This window comes from Somniosus microcephalus, chromosome 1 (assembly GCF_052327205.1).
Source record: "Somniosus microcephalus isolate GS21.2 chromosome 1, FLI_Smic_1.0, whole genome shotgun sequence".
Taxonomy (NCBI): domain Eukaryota; kingdom Metazoa; phylum Chordata; class Chondrichthyes; order Squaliformes; family Somniosidae; genus Somniosus; species Somniosus microcephalus.
Genome location: NC_140987.1, coordinates 247,422,061 through 247,439,611, shown reverse-complemented (window position 1 = coordinate 247,439,611; position 17,551 = coordinate 247,422,061). Strand labels below are relative to the sequence as shown.

The 17,551-nt window shown below is 43.0% G+C and overlaps 1 protein-coding gene across 1 annotated transcript in view; it reads left to right on the top strand.

Annotated features, from left to right (window-relative positions):
• The window catches only part of cntln (centlein, centrosomal protein), a 477,268-nt gene that overhangs the window by 173,940 nt on the left and 285,777 nt on the right, over positions 1–17,551 (top strand). Inside the window, exons 12-13 of the mRNA XM_085991655.1 lie at positions 3,190–3,311; positions 4,595–4,720. Of these exons, the coding sequence (XP_085847781.1) occupies positions 3,190–3,311; positions 4,595–4,720 (248 nt within the window). The remainder of the gene's footprint in view (positions 1–3,189; positions 3,312–4,594; positions 4,721–17,551) is intronic.

The window sequence follows — 17,551 nt, the reverse complement described above, 5'->3', positions numbered from 1 at the left end:
CGCAGACTTGATCCCCGCAGGGATAGCCCCGGCAGCTGATCCCGGTACCTATCTGCTGTTGTGAAGCGACCTCCATATCAGTAAAGAAGATAAGAATGGTACATGCTTCAAAGCCATTCTCACTCCACCAAATGGCACTCTCTTCATTTTTTGATGGAATATTATACTGATATTAATTGATGATGTAAGTACATAAGAATTAAGAACAGGAGTAGGCCATACGCTCCTCGAGCCTGCTCCACCATTCAGTAAGATCATGGCTGATCCTTGACCTCAACTCCACTTTCCCGCCCTATCCCCCATATCCCTTAATTCCCCACGAGTCCAAAAATTTATCTCAGCCTTGAATATACTCAACTACTCAGCATCCACAGACCTTTGGGGTAGAGAATTCCAAAGCTTCACAACCCTCTGAGTGAAGAAATATCTCCTCGTCTCAGTTTTAATAGGCTGACCCATTATCCTGAGACTATGGCCTAGAAATTCGGTGGGCTGCGCCACCAGTTAGCGCCCAAAGAGGGCACTTAGTGGTTTTAGCGCCACTGGCTACGTCTCCCGTGAAATTTAGCAGGGCGCTAATGGCGGCGTTAGCCTGTAGCGCTGCGCCGCCACCGATGACATCATCGGTGTGCGCAGCGCCCCGCTACCACCCCGAACGTGATATTTGGTCGGGCCCCCCCCCCCCAAAGCGCCGGTCGCAATTTGCGACCGGTTCAGGGGGGCCTACCTGCGGCGGTAGTGGCGCTAATTAAAGGGGAGGTGCGGGGCGGCCATTTTTTTTGCTGGCCGCCTGCCAGCAACTCCTTGCGCCGCCGTCCCCGGCCTCCTGAGGCCCCCCCTCCCGGGCAGTGCCGGCTGTGTCCCAAGAGCCCGGCACTTCTCCTCGGTGCCGGGCTCTTTTGCCGGCACTCGCGATCTCCGATCACGCTGGTGCAGGCCCCTCCCCTTTAAGAAGCGGAGGAAGGCCTGCAGTACCGCAGCATGCCGTGCCGCAGCGTCTGGCGCTGCGGCACATTGCGCTGCGATATTCAGTTGCAGCGCCCCAAGACGGATGTGGGGCGCCTCGAGCAGTGCCCCGCTTCCGTCTGGGGCACTGAAACTGAATATCGGGCTGGCGCAATCGGCTCCTTCCGGGGCGGAACTTCCGGTGCCCAGGCGAGACTGAACGGGGCGCCAGTGAATTTCTAGGCCTATGTCCCCTAGTTCTAGATTCTCCAGCCAGGGGAAACAACCTCTCAGCATCTACCCTGTCAATCCCCCTCAGAATCTTATATTTCAATGCGATCACTTCTCATTCTTCTAAACTCCAGAGAGTATACACTGTATACACTCAATCTCTCCTCATAGGAAATCCCTCTCTTCCCAGGAATCAATCCAGCAAACCTTTGTTACACCGCCTCTAAGGTAAGTACTGCATATCCTTGGATAAGGAGACCAAAGCTCTGCACAGTACTCCAGGTGTGGTCTCACCCAAAGCTCTCTACTATTGTAGCAAGACTTCCTTGCTCTGGTACTTCAAACCAATTGCAATAAAGGCCAACATGCCATTTGCCTTCTTAATTGCTTGCTGTACCTGCATGCTAACTCTGTGTTTCCTGTATGAGGGCACCTAAATCTCTCAAATCTGAAATCTAAAAAACCTAAAAATGATGCCATTATATAAGACTGATCTGAAATGAATTCATCGGGAAAGACTATTCTTTGTGATGACTTTTCGACTTCGAAAGTTTCAAAGGCTAATCTGCCAACTTGGACAGAAATCTAATTGCTAATACTTATACCTCAACTGTTCAGCTGGTCTTTAAACACAGTCTGCAGAACTGAACAGTTTTCATTGTGATTCTGTTGGGGATTTATTAAAGCCCCACGGCAAAGAATGTCAGCAAGTGCAAAAGAATCCAAAATTATATTGCAATGCATTTTTCAATGTTTAAATAGCATTATTTAAGCAAAAGCCTTACTTTTTCCGGCAGAAATGTTTGATATCTTGTAAGACTGGCTGTGATAATTTTAAGTGCTGTTACGTTAGGTATGGGAGCTTGTGCAATGTATTTTATTAAATGTTTATTTCATGGTCCACCTAGCAATAATAGATAAACTCATGTCTCTCCAAATGCAGGTGATGCAACAGTTTCATCACTATAGAAAGGAAAATACTGGTACTTGCACACTTCTGTGTAAGTGTCTTTTAGTGGGATGTGTCTGTACTCCCTATCTATGCTCAATAGAAGCATCCGCACCACCAGTACTTCAATAACTTTCTACTTTACTTTGCTTGACATCATTACTGTGTTGCTACTACTGCTGCTTAAATTGAAAGTTATCATCATATACCATTCCAGCTTATTTTTTGATCCTGCATTACCTAGATTTCATGTACTGAATTCATTTACTGGCAACCTGTGTGAAAATATATATATATTGTATGTCATTTAGTGATGCATACTTTCTAGCATTATATCACCATCACCTTTATTACCCTTTGGCCTGTATCCCACCACCTCTATTATATCCAACATGCCCATTGCAATATAGTAAGAAACACTGAGAGCAAATGGAAGATATCTCTTTGTTTTTTGTGTTATGCTAATATTCGTAAACTTATGAATTGCACTCAACCTTGTAACTGACTGCCAACTGTCTGTCTTCTATGTAAAATACTGATGTATTCAGAGTGCAATGTTTCCAATTTGACAGTGATAGACTCTTGTCTTGCCAAATTAACTGAAAGCTGGGTCATTAAAGGACAATAACAAAGGTTGATCATATCAGTCTTTCAGTCTGCGATTAGTCAAACATAACAATAAACGTCATTACTATTAATTTGTACTTTTAAAAGGTGTCTTTATGAATTTTATAATTTGTTTTATTTTACCAAATCCTTTGACTGCTTTATGCAGCTCCTGTCCCTCTTTCAGACCACCGACTGAAGAATCTATTTTGAAATCATACTATACAATTGATTATCAGGCCTTCTTTAATTGAGTTTAATTGCACTCCGGAAAGTGAATGATAACAAATCAACTTTTAGATGTTCACATAGGTGTGATTAATTTAGGATTAAAATTTGTTGTTTACTTACATAATGAAACTTGACAGACTTTACCCAGTTTCTAATGTATTGGGTCAATGAGAACACTGTTTAAGTGATTGAAATAATTGTGCTGTTGGCTTTAATTTCCTGTTTAGGACCAAGAGAATGAGGAATTGAGGAACGCTCATGACCAGCGTCTGGAGCGTCTACGAGCATTACAAAACAACCACAGAACACTTAAGGAGCAGCTAAAGGACCTAGAAGGGGAACAAATCATGTAAGAACATGTAAAACCTCTGTTTAATTGAAAATGACATGGTGCTTGCAGTCTGATTTTGGATTGATTATTTTAGCTATAGAAGTGAATCTTGCCCTGAACGAGAAACCTTGAGTCCAATTTAGATTCGCGTAGATAAAAAGAAAAGAATGCAAATGTTTGAAATCTGAAATAAAAATAAAATGCTGGAAATGGACATGAAAGAGCATGGGCCATGTTTTGGGTGCGCAGCCCATACCTAAATGTTTATTTCAGATGCTGATTGACCTGTGTATTTCCAATATTTTGTTTATTTGTTCATTAGCAGCCCTTACTTTGCTATATTATACTTCCATTTATCAATGGGACTTAATTGCAAACTAGTTGTTTCAGTGTAGCTATCAAAAAGTAGGGAGTTGTCAATACAAAATAACTAAAACATACTTCATTGAGTGTTATGAAATAAGAATGATGAATATTATTCACATTTTTAATGAAACTATCAAGGAACCAAGACTTCTAAACTTTACTAGGGACTGGATAAGCCTTAACCATTCATTTGTTAGAAAATGGGCGATATACTGGGTTAGAACTCTTCAGGGACCTGAGTTAGAATCCAGCACAGACAGATGGCACAAAAGTCTCTCTTTTTTTGATTGCTACTACAGGTTCTAAGTTCCCAGTGGAAGCAAATCTACAGTGCAAAGCACGCACTTAATTCTGCACTAATTGGACAGTAGGATTGCTGGTATGGGAAGGTAGCACACACCTCTGAGATTGGGTTTGAGATGCTTTACTGGGGAGCATTATCCTGCAGTTAGCTTGTGGTATACCTGACCCAGCCATGCTTGGATGCAAGGAAGAACGCGCCCCAATTGCGCAATTATTCCTTCTCCTAAAAAGTGTAGCATTTGTATAAAAAATGTAAAATAGAATTCTTCTTTGCCTCATTCTGGTAAGAATAACAAGGATTTTGTTTTACTTGCACATTTGGAATGACAAAATGTTGTTTGAAATCGCCCTGTCAAACATTTGAACAGGCTCCTGGCATTAGATTTCATTTCAGAACTTGGAAAATGTTAATATGGCAGTTTGGTTTCAGAATTGTTTCTATAATATTTAAAGGGCAATATTTGCTGTTTGATTAGTTTAACCAGTTATTTCAACTAAATTCTGGTGGATTTGGCAGTTGCTGTAAAGGTCAGAAGTCTTGTTTAAACCAAAAAGCTTTATGTTGGGAGAGGGGAGGAATTTAAAAGAAACCTGTGAATAACTTCATATTTCTGGTTTACATCATGCTCCAGAAATAAAGGCAGCAAAAACAAAATGCAGCGTGCTGAGCCCTGGCAGCTGCGGCAGGAAGACTGCGATGGTGTATGGAATGAACTAGCGTACTTCAAACGGGAACACAAAAAGCTATTGACTGAAAAGTGAGTTTCCTTTTTTTGCAAATTTACACATGCAGAGCCATATCACTTCCGTCTGATCTTCTGGTGCTTAAATGCCACACAGAGGAATTCCTTGCAAGGATAAAACAGGCAAACTTCTTTTATCAAATAAGCCAGTCTCTTCCTATCAGCTGCAGTGACAAGTTTAGTAGTGGTAACAGTATCTGTATAATGTGATAGGGGGATTGTGTTAATTAATGTGGCTCTCATCTGTTGGAGGTGTCGCTCTTCATTAGCCTGTATTTTGCACACTGCCGTGCTTCATTTGTTGAATAAGGTGGTGAGGGGATAACCTAGCCAGCCGTGTTCGTTTGATCTCCTCGCTACATACGTGATATAGAAGGCCTCATCTCTCTCTGTTCCCTGCCCTGTCCTGCTAATCCCAGCTGAGCTCATTATGATGTAGCCTTGCTGCCTCTCTTGGAGCCAGAGCTGTCCAAGCTAATTACTGGTAGCAGCAGAGCTAGCTGTTAAGGGTCTGGTGCGTATCTGCTAACACGGTCCTTGGAACTGACCTGGAGAGAGCACGGGGGAGTCACTTTCTTTCTTGCTGTGCATAGGCTGTCCTCGGGGGTTAGCATTGATCCCTTCACAGAGCTTTCAAGTAGTAGTGAGTATTAAATAAAGCATTAAAGAAAACTTGTGTTTTCTGAAACAAATACACAGAATATTGCTTTGATATTGCAGTTTGTGGGCTCTTAAAAGAAATTCCTCCAAAGCCAGCTTACTGTCTAGCCACTGCTTGTGTGTGTGTGAGATGTAGAGATAAGTGTTTAATGATTGAAGGTTTTTGTGATTTCACAGAAAGTAAAATCTTTTCCATCTGATATATTTTGTTGATTTGATTCCTTTAAACAAAAAAACTAAAATATTATAGAAAATAATAAATAAGTGAAATGCAAGAAAAATAATCTATGGCTATAGTAACTCTAAAGGAACTTTGTACTCATGTATTATTTGTGACTAGTGCAAAAAAGGCATTTGCAGTCTTCAGTAGGTTAAAGGGACCTTGTTGTCTGGCTTGTTTTATTTACATTCTGAAATTTCTGGCTTGGAAACTATCTGTTCCACATTATCAAACTTAGTGGCAGACAGTAAACCTCCTTTGGTGAAAAAACTGCCAGAGATTCGCTGCGATTTGAAATGTTTGTTGTCCAATTGCAACAAATAGCTTATGCTGTTCTAAGATAACTGGGGTGATAACTGCTCATCACCCAATCTTTGTCTGCAAGACTGTTTAACTTTAAAAAGTAAAGCTTCATTATGTACTGAACAGCAGTAATAATCAATTCTGACAAGTTAATATAATATTTTAATAAAGCTTGTAAATAAAAAATGCAATTTGCTACTCCTGACCACACCAGAATTAAATATTAAAAAATGCTATTTGCAGTTGTAACATAACTAAGGTAGTGGAACATTTTCTCTTTGAAATCCCAAAACAAGCATAAAAGATGATGTGCTTGTATTATAATTTTTTTTTAAACAGTGATCATTTCCTATGGTAGCAGTCTGACATTAATATGCCATATATCAAATATTCACAAAAGCATAATGTCAGTTACTTTACACTCCTCACATTACTGCTGAAAGCATTACGATAATCTTTTTATTCAGAATTATGTATTACTTCTGTATGAAAATTCCACAGAACACATAAGTGACAATGTCAGTCAACAAATAAAATATACTTTAGAAGGCAGTAACAGAATCATATTACGGGTCCGGTGTCAGCTTCCACAATGTATGTTAAGCTATGTTAAGCTTTTGCATTTTTATACACCAGGGGCAGCCTAATGGATGTCTCCTGGATATGAGATTATAGTCAGATTCTACCGTAGAAAAACAGATGGATCCACTGCATCTCTTATAGTTACTGTAGTGCAAGTAGTTTATTCTAACTGGTTGGTTCATCAATAACTAGAAAGCAGCTGATCTTATTCGGCCCAGATTATAGAATGTTCTTATATTTCCTCACACTCTTTCCTTTCACCGCACACTGGCTTTACTCCACCATGCCACTGTCAGTTCCTCAGGTCACCAATGCTGTCTATCACAGCCCACTGCTGCGTTCCTCCTCAGTCCTGCCACTGCTGTTACCAATGGCAGGTTGTCGTTATTTAAAAAATAAAATAATAAATCAAAAAATGCCATTAGGAATCTTTAAGACACATTTGCATACCTTTCCTGTCAACTATGATACGTGATATGTTGTGTGTTCTTAGCCCAAATATTTTAAACTCCCAAGATGAAAAGTTCTTTCTCCTGACTAAACTCCAGTATTCCTTGCTCACCCAGATAGTAAAAAAAAAGACTTGCATTTATATAGCACCTTTCATGACCTCCGGATGTCCCAAAGCACTTTACAGCTAATGAAGTACTTTTTGAAGTTAGTCACTGTTGTAATGTGGGAAACATGACAGCCAATTTGCACGAAGCAAGATCCCACAAACATCAATGTGATAATGACCAGATGATCTGTTTTAATGATGTTGGTTGAGGGATAAATATTGACGAGAACACCGGGGATAACTCCCCTGCTCTTCTTCGAAATAGTGCCGTGGGACCTTTTCCATCCACGTGAGAGAGCAGACGGGGCCTCAGTTTAACATCTCATCCCCGTCTTGCTGCAGGTAAGTGGAGAGTATGCCATCACTCTCCTGACACTGGCTATAGTAATGCCCCGAGTGCCCTCTCAGGTGGTCGGAAAAGATCCCAACATCCGCCACAGTTTTGCCCACTCCTTAATCTATCAATGTCCCTTTGCAACTTTCTGCTCCCATCTGCACTATTTACTGTGCCTCCTAACTGGGTGTCGTTAGCAAACTTAGATATACAGCTCTCTATTTCTTCATCTAAGTGAAAAGCTGAGGCCCCAGTCCAGATCCCTGCGGGACACCACTAGTCACATTTTTCCGGTTGATATACATGCCTATTACCCCTAGTCTCTGTCTCCTACCTCCTAACCAATTCCCTACCCACGTCAAAAGGTTGCCTTCAATTTCATGTGCTATTTTCAAGAAAAAATAGAAGGGAAGGGAAGGAAAGGAAGAAATTAAGTTGAGCCACAATTTCTAAATTTGCAGATGACACCAAATTGGGGGGGATAGTCAATACTGAGGAGGACTGCAACAAATTACAAGAAGACATTAATAAACTTGCAGAATGGGCATATAATTGGCAAATGAATTTCAACACAGATAAATGTGAAGTATTACATTTTGGTCAGAAAAATAAGGAGGTCACATATTACTTGGAAAATAATCTAAATGGGGTAGAAGAGCAAAGGGATCTGGGAGTACAAATACACAAATCACTAAAAGTAGCGACGCTGGTTAATAAGGCCATAAAAAAGCAAATCAAGCACTAGCGTTTATTTCTAGAGGAATAGAATTGAAAAGTAGAGAGATTATGCTTAAACTTGTATCGAACCTTGGTCAGACCACACTTGGAGAACTGTATACAATTCTGATCGCCATAGAGGGTGCAAGAAAGATTTACAAGGATGATACCAGAAATGCGAGGTTTTACCTATCAGGAAAGGATTAACAGGCTTGGGTCTCTTTTCCCTTGAAAAGAGAAGGCTGAGGGGTGACCTAATGGAGATCTCTAAAATTATGAAAGGCTTTGATAGAGTAGACACAAAGAGAGTGTTTCCACTTGTGGGGAAGAGCAAATCTAGAGGCCATCAATATAAGATAGTCACCAAGAAATCCAACAGGGAATTCAGAAGAAACATCTTTACCCAGAGAATGGTGAGAATGGGGGACTCTACCACAGGGAGTGGTTCAAGCGAATAGTATAGATGCATTTAAGGGGAGGCTAGTAAGCATATAAGGGAGAAGGGAATATAGAGGGTTATGCTGATAGAGTCATAACGGCACAGAAGGATGCCATTCAGCCCATTGAGTCCGTGATGGCTCTCTGGAGAGCAATCCAGTCAGTCCCATTCCCCTGCTCTATCCCCGTAGCCCTGCAAGTTTATTTCCCTCAAGTGCCTATCCAGTCTCCCCTTGAAAACATTGAGTGTCGCCGCTTCCACCACTTCTGTCGGTAGCGAGTTCCAGGTCCTCACCACTCACTGCGTAAAAAAGTTTTTCCTCACGTCCCCCTTGTATCTCTTGCCCAAAACCTTAAATCTGTGTCCCCTAGTCCTTGTACCATCAACTAGTGGGAACAGCCTTTCCCCATCTAGTCTATCAAAATCCGTCATAATCTTGTACACCTCTATCAAATCACCCCTCAACCTCCTTTGCTGTAATGAAAACAAATCCAGCTTCTTCAACCTGTCCTTGCAGCTAAGATGCCCCATCCCCGGACCCATTCTGGTAAATCTCCTCTGCACCCTCTCAAGGGCCTTGACATCCTTCGTAAAGTGTGGTGACCAGAACTGGACGCAATACTGCAGGTGTAGCCTAACCAACGCTTTATAAAGGTTCAGCATAACTTCTCTACTTTTGTACTCAATACCTCTATTTATGAAGCCCAAGATCCTCTATTTATGAAGCCCAAGATCCCATATGCTTTGCTAACTACTCTCTCAATATGTCCTGCCACCTTCAGGAACCTATGCACATTAATTCCCAGATCCCTCTGTCCCTGCACACTCCTTAAAACTGTGCCATTAAGTGTATATTGCCTCTCCCTGTTCCTTCTGCCAAAATGCATCACCTCGCACTTCTCTCTATTAAATTCCATCTGCCCATTCTGCTAGCCTTTCTATGTCCTGTTGCAGTCGATTGGTATCATCCTCACTGTTTGCCACACCCCCAAGTTTGTTACCATCGGCAAATTTAGAAATTCTACTCTGTATTCCAATATCCAGGTCATTTATATATCAGAAAAAACAGTGGCCCCAGCACTGACCCTTGGGGAACACCACTGTCTACCATCCTCCAGTCTGAAAAACAGCCATTTACCAAAACTCGCTGCTGTCTGTCCTTAAGCCAATTCCTTATCCAAGCTGCCACTGACCCACCTATTCCATGAGCCTCAATTTTGTTAACCAGCCTTCTATGTGGTACTTTGTCAAACGCCTTCCGAAAATCCATGCAGACAACATCCATTGCATTCCCTTCACCAATCCTCCCTGTTACTTCATCAAAAAATTCAATTAGTCAAACACAATCTGCCTTTTACAAATCTGTGCTCGCTCTCCTTAATTAGCTTAAACCCCTCCAAGTGCCCGTTAATTTTTTCCTTGATTATTGTTTCTAAAACTTTACCCACCACTGATGTTAAACTGACCGGGCTGTAGTTACTAGGATTGTCCTTGCACCCTTTCTTGAACAATGGTGTCACATTTGCCACTTTCCAATCCTCAGGCACCTCTCTCGCATCTAGGGAAGATTGGAAAATTATGGCAAGCCCTTCCGCTATCTCCTCCCCCAATTCCCTTAGCAACCTGGGATTCAAGCCATCTGGACCAGGCGACTTGTCCACTGTAAACATACCCAGCCTTTCTAGTACACCCTGTCTATCAATTTTCACCCCTTCCATTGCTTCTACCTTTTCCACTTCTACCGATATTTTGTCCGCATCCACCTCCTTAGTAAACACCGATACAAAGTACTCATTGAGTATTCTAGCCTTGCCCTGCGCCTCTAAGAATATATCACCTTCTTTGTCTCTAATAGGCCCCACCCCCCTCTTACTAACCGCTTACTGTTTACATGCCAGAAGAATATTTTTGGGTTCCCTTTTATGTTAACCGCCATTCTACTCTCATATTCTCTCTTTGCCAATCTTACTTTCATCTTCACTTCCCCTCTCAACTTATTGTATTTGGTCTGGTTCTCCCTTGAAGAATTCACCTGACATGCATCCTCTTTTTTTTGTTTCATCATCTTCTCTATCTCCCTCGTCATCCAAGAAGCCCTTGCTTTGGTTCCCTTACCCTTCCCTCTTGTTGGAATGTACCTAGCCTGTACTTGGAACATCTCCTCCTTAAAGATCACCCATTGTTCCGTTACAGTTTTTCCTGTCCGTCTTTGGTTCCATTTTACCCTGGCTATATCCTTTCACATCCCATTGAAGGTAGCCCTATTCCAGTTTAGAAGTTCCACTCTAGATTGTTCCTTGCTCCTCTCCATTGCTAATCTAAATCTTATGATACGATGATCACTTGTACCCAAGTGTTCTCCCACAGACACATGAGAAACGACAGGAGGAGGCTTGAGTGGAGCATAAACGCTGGCATGGACTGGTTGGGCCAAATCGCCTGTTTCTGTGCTGTGTATCCTTTGTAATGTAATAATCTTATGTTCTAAATATAATGTATGTGCATTGACTGCTATTTGTTGGTGCTCTCTTGTTCCAGGACTTCATACTGCCCAGTTTGGGTTCCGCCAAGACCATTCGGCTCCCGACCTCATTAAAGCCTTGGTCCAAACATGGACAAAGGAGCTGAATTCCAGAGGTGAGGTGAGAGTGACTGCCCTTGACATCAAGGCAGCATTTGACCGAGTCTGGCATCAAGGAGCCCTTGTAAAACTGAAGTCAATGGGAATCATGGGGAAAACGCTCCACTGGCTGGAGTCATACCTAGCACAAAGGAAGATGGTTGTGGTGGTTTAAGGTCAATCATCACAGCCCCAGGACATTGCTGCAGGAATTCCTCAGGGTAGTGTCCTAGGCCCAACCATCTTCAGCTGCTTCATCAATGACCTTCCCTCCAACATAAGGTCAGAAATGGGGATGTTCGCTGATGACTGCACAGTGTTCAGCGCCATTCGCTACTCCACAGATAATGAAGCAGTCCATGCCCGCATGCAACAAGACCTGGACGATGTTCAGGCTTGGGCTGATAAGTGGCAGGTAACATTCGTGCCACAGAAGTGCCAGGCAATGACTATCTCCAACAAGCGAGAGTCTAACCACCTTCCCTTGGCATTCAATGGCATTATCATCGCCGAATCCCCCACTATCATCCTGGGGGTCACCATTAACCAGAAACTTAACTGGGCCAGCCACATGACTACTGTGGCAACAAGACAGGTCAGAGGCTAGGTATTCTGCAGTCAGTGTCTCATCTCCTAACTCCCCAAAGCCTTTCCACCATCTACAAGGCACAAGTAAGGAGTGTGATGGAATACTCTCCACTTGCCTGGATGAGTGCCGCTCCAACAACACACAAGAAGCTCGACACCATCCAGGACAAAGCAGCCCGCTTGATTGGCACCCCATCCACCACCTTAAACATTCACTCCCTCCACCACCGGTGTACCGTGGCTGCAGTGTGTACCATCTACAAGATGCACTGCAGCAACTCACCAAGGCTTCTTCGGCAGCACCTCCCAAACCCGCGACCTCTTCCACCTAGAAGGACAAGGGCAGCAGGCGCATGGGAACACCACCACCTCCAAGTTCCAAACCATCCTGACTTAGAAGTATATCGCCGATCCTTCATCGTCGCTGGGTCAAAATCCTGGAACTCCCATCTCTAATAGCACCGTGAGAGTACCTTCACCACACGGACTGCAGCGGTTCAAGAAGGCGGCTCACCACCACCTTCTCAAGGGCAACTAGGGATGGGCAATAAATGCTGTCATTGCCAGCGACGCCCTGATCCCATAAACAAATAAAATAAAAATGACAGCTCAATAGCCACCTGCAGTGATGCCAAGAGTGAGGATTGGAATTTGTCATTGTGGAGTCAGTGACTGAGACTCTTTCCACGACTAATGTTGCAGCATAAGAATGAGGATCCCTGACAAACACCAGTAACTTCATTTCAATATATCTTTATAACATGTAGGATTATGTAGCAATTGTGATGAATTCTCCTGTTAAGTTTTGAGATCCAAGATCAATTTTTTGAACTGCTAAACCAAAGAAGTAACAGAGGTCTCTTGCCAGCAGAAGGAAGATAGTGTGAGAAGCACAGCTCTTCAATGCCAAGTGAAAAGAAGAGGATATTTGCAAGTAATTTAGGGTTTCTTTTAAAATTGTCCGCCAAACAGAATTTTTAGATTTTGCAGTAGTGCCCCTGCTGAGTTTTGCTGCAACCTAATGGTGTTAGACTTTGAGTTTAATGAAATTTAATATAGTTAAAGAAATTGCTTAGTTAATTTCTTTTTATCTCGATTGCTTGCGGGTGTTGGGACTAATGAGTGTCCTTTGCCCTTGGTGAACAAAAAAAGCAGAGTAAATGCAAGAGGCTATCTGAAAGGAATATATAATTTGTGGCGATACCTTAGGTATGTTGAGCATTTATGAATTATAAAAGATAGATAATTCAGAACTTTTCAACAATTATTTATTGACTTGGTATAAATGCAAAAAATAAAAGAAGTGCCCGGAAAAGTGCGAGGTGATGCACTTTGGGGGGTCTAACAAGGCAAGGGAATACACAATGAATGGTAAGACCCTAGGCAAGACGGAGGGTCAGAGGGATCTGGGTGTGCAGGTACACAGATCCCTGAAGGCGGCGGAACAGGTGGATAAGGTGGTAAAAAAGGCATATGGGATACTTGCCTTCATTAGCCGAGGCATAGAATATAAGAGCAAGGAGGTTATGATGGAGCTGTATAAAACACTGGTTAGGCCACAGCTGGAATACTGTGTGCAGTTCTGGTCGCCACACTACAGGAAAGATGTGATCGCGTTAGAGAGGGTGCAGAGGAGGTTCACCAGGATGTTACCAGGGCTGGAGCGCTTCAGCTATGAAGAGAGACTGGGCAGATTGGGTTTGTTTTCCTTGGAGCAGAGGAGGCTGAGGGGGGACATGATTGAGGTGTACAAAATTGTGAGGGGCATAGATAGGATGGATGCTGAGGAGCTTTTCCCCTTAGTAGAGGGGTCAATAACTAGGGGGCATAGATTCAAGGTAAAGGGAGGGAGGTTTAGAGGGGATTTGAGAAAGAACTTTTTCACCCAGAGGGTGGTTGGAGTCTGGAACTCACTGCCTGAAAGGGTTGTGGAGGCAGAAACCCTCACAACATTTAAGAAGCATTTGGATGAGCATTTGAAATGCCATAGCATACAAGGCTACGGGCCAAATGCTGGAATATGGGATTAGATTAGACAGGGCTTGATGGCCGGCATGGACACGATGGGCCGAAGGGCCTCTATCTGTGCTGTATTACTCTATGACTCTATGACTCTATGCTCGCAGATCCCCTGTAGCATTGTTCACAGTGAGTCAGAGGTTACGCTGTTGCAAGGAGGATGGGGGAATAGGATGCACATCTCTACTGAAATAATCTGGAAAGAAGTTGTAAGCGATCTGAGAGTGTGTGAATTAAGTGTCTTTTGATTAGTTCCTAGAGAACAAATATTTTGCAAGATGAGATTCCCTGCAAGGCTCCTTACTCATAGGGAGTGTAGACCAGAGAGGCCAGCGTGGTGGGACGCACACCCAGCTCACAATTATCCAAATCTTACAAAGTAATAAAACACTGCGAATCAGGTGAGTTGAGCACCCTGTCAGATTCTCTGATCCGCACTTCTCGCAATCAAAGCTCTATGCTTGGAGAATTCTTGCACAATTCATGCTTTAGTCTTTCTCCTGCTTAATAGGAGTAGATAAGTGAGTACCAGAGTTATATAAATCAATCTCTTAATAATGGGGAGCAGCTCTTTACCTTTATTGTTTAGGGTGTGAGTTGTTACATTGAACGCCAAGAAAGATTTTTTTTAAATCAAGTAATTTGTATCTTTTTTAACAAAATATCTCTGCAAACAAGACTTAGTGTTACTGAAAGGTTTACCTCAATTGTCAGCAGTTTTATTCAGAACTTCCCACCAAATGTGAATAATGGTACAGTCCTTCCAGAACTATTGTTAATATGAATGCTGAGATAAATAAAGTTAAATACATATGCAGTATCACCAGCATTTGTTTAACATTCATTTAAAACGTATTCTTTTTGGATTCTTGTTACAGCTAATATAGCTTTGCATGAGCATGTTGGCCTTTGGGTTATTCAGGGGGAGGAAGGGCACCAGTTGGCGTCGCATTTTATGTAAGCTTACTTAGGCCTTCACTAGTTCCCAATTGGAACTTTAGTTCTTCACAGCATAATGGCCCGGATATTATGGTCAGCAGTGAAGGAACGGCGCTTGCCGTTTATCACACTTACAGCTGCCCTCAGACTTTTTGTGGGCTTTTGGGTGGCTATGTACGGTGTTGAGAGAGATATCCTTTTCAGCACAGTGCCCTCTACAGGGGATCTCTGGCTTGCGTGAGCAGGGAAAACAACAACGAGGCTCTTCAACCAATCAAATTGAAGAATGTTCACTGAGCCACACAGGGCTGCATTTTTCCAATCTCCGCGGGTCCATGGCGGGAGACGTCCATGGCGTGTGGTGACCTCGCATCTATCTCGATCCTGGCCTCGAACATGATTTTCCATTGATGGGGCTTGTTAAGCCCGCCCTGCGAGGTTCCTGGCCAATTAATAGGAAGCGGGTCTGATGACGTGCCATCAGCTGGTTTCCTTAAAGGGACCAAGGCCACATTCATTGGTGCTGCGAACACTGACAAGCACTGCACAAAGGTGCACAGCTGCACCAAGGTTCTCCCATTACTCCCTCCATATGCTTATGGAGGGAGTCACAGCACGCAGGGACGTTCTCTTCCCTTCCCATGGGCGGAAGAGACCTCCCCAGGACACCAACGCAGCCTGGTTGCACAATGCACAGGAGGACACAAGCAGGGATGTTGTCAGGAGGACCAGGCTGCAGTGGCGCAAACCTTTCAATGATCACAGTAGATCACGAAATGTTACTGCAAAGCCACACTCAACCTCATCCTCCTGTGCCACTCATCACATGGGAACATTGAAACATAGAAAAATAGGAGCAGGAGTCGGCCACTCGGCCCTTCGAGCCTGCTCCGCCATTCAATATGATCATGGCTGATCCTCTATCTCAATACCATATTCCTGCTCTCTCCCCATACCCCTTGATGCCATCCCCATCACTTTGCCTTCCCTACTCTACTCCTGCACATCCTTACTCACACCAACTTACCTTACACCTCCACCCATCCCTCTCTATCTACGTTATCACTTCCCCGTCTCACTAGCCACCCCTCATGCTCCTCCTCATCCTAGTCCAATCATACCAACTAACAACACACTGTTCGTCTAAAGTTTGTGTTAAAGTGTTGTGAAGCATTGAAATCTTTATTTTCAACACTTTACCTTCTTGGACAGATTTGTGTGCACCTTTGGAAGTGTCTTAGTGAGTTTCAGTGAATGGTGAGACATAACGCCTGCCCCCCCCTCCCAATGGTGATGAGTGTGAAAGGAATGGCTTGGACATTGTAGGGATGCGTTCTGGTGCTGGCGTGGGGTGGTGCCAACCTGGTGCATCATTTGGCAGCCAGGGTGTACAGTGTTAAGTGAAGTCATTCTGGACATGGTGAGGCCATTGCTGGTGTCCCAGGCAGCAATGTGCACTGGTGCTTGTGTCCTGTGCAGCATCAGTTGATTGCAGAGAAGGTTGGTGTGGATGTTAGGGCTGATCGTGTTGGGATTCTGACAGGGATGACAGACCCAACACTTGGGAAACTGACAAAGAGCCGGGTTTACAGTGGGATAACGACCCGTCGTCAATCTTTGTGATTTTGACAGCGGACCTGCCTCCAAACCCGCCCTCTTGAGTGCCGGTAAAATTCCGGCCCCAGAGTCTGAACCAGGAAGTGTAAGTTAGAATATTTAATTCAATGTAAAATCATGTACAGAAAGCGAAATAAAGAGAGGAAAAGAAAGATGTGATTATTAAGAGAGATAAAAGAGACACAGTAAAAAATAAAGGAAAAATTATCTTAATTTTTAATAAAAAAATTTTTTTACATCTCCAACATTACATTAAATTCTTATAGAATGAGATTCCACGCTTGGAAAATTAAATTTTCAGTGCCAGAGAGGTTGTTTGGCAGTAATTAAGAATTATCACGATGTTAAAAATTCACTCACACCTGAATGCAACAGCCCGAACATTTTCTGGCACGTTTAGTGGGTAACTAGTGGTTAAGTACTGCAACTTCATGCCCTTCATTTATTTGAATGCTGAATATCTTGGTGTGGTACCGGTGTAGTGCAGCTTGTAGAGGAGCAGGGCAAATTGGACAGCAGCTTCCAGATTTCAGTGTTTAACTGCGCATGTGTGGATGCCGGAAGTTGCTGTCCGATTTACTCCTTAACCGTGAGCGCTGATAGCCTCACCGTTATTCCTATCTCAAAATCTGGGCCAATGTACTCACCATTCAACCCTCTGAGCATTTGAGTTTCACTTTGTTATCTGGAAAACTGCACTGTTGTTGCGGTGCACTTTTGGCTCAAAGAGTTAGCGAAATGCAAAGCCTTATTGTAGATCAGTTGTATTTTCGTTGCCATTTTGATAAGACAATGGTATTGCTTTGGGTTTTTACCTAAGATCAATTTCATTTGGGTCAAAAAAATTGACGCACCATTTTGACTGCTTCCACACAAGTCGGAACTGGAATGTTCTTCCACTATATAGATGCTCGCAGAGCCTTAAGTTATATCTTTCTCATAGAACAGTTTAGACAGTCTTTACCGTTATTCAGTTCCTATGGTGCAAGGTGTTAGATCCGTGATTCTGAGAGTATGATGTTTTTCAATAACCACACGGATGCTGTAACTTAACAATCAACAGGTATTTACTGGAGTAGGGTAGTCTCAAGACTGGGGTACAGAGGCATGCTCAAGGCTTATATACAGGTGTGGTCACTGCCGGTACTACAGTATACAGGAGCTGTAAAAGTAGTTCTCTCTTAAAGGTACATACACTGCAAATTCCTCCCCTTTTAGATTAGTAGTACCCATAATATTCAAATAACAA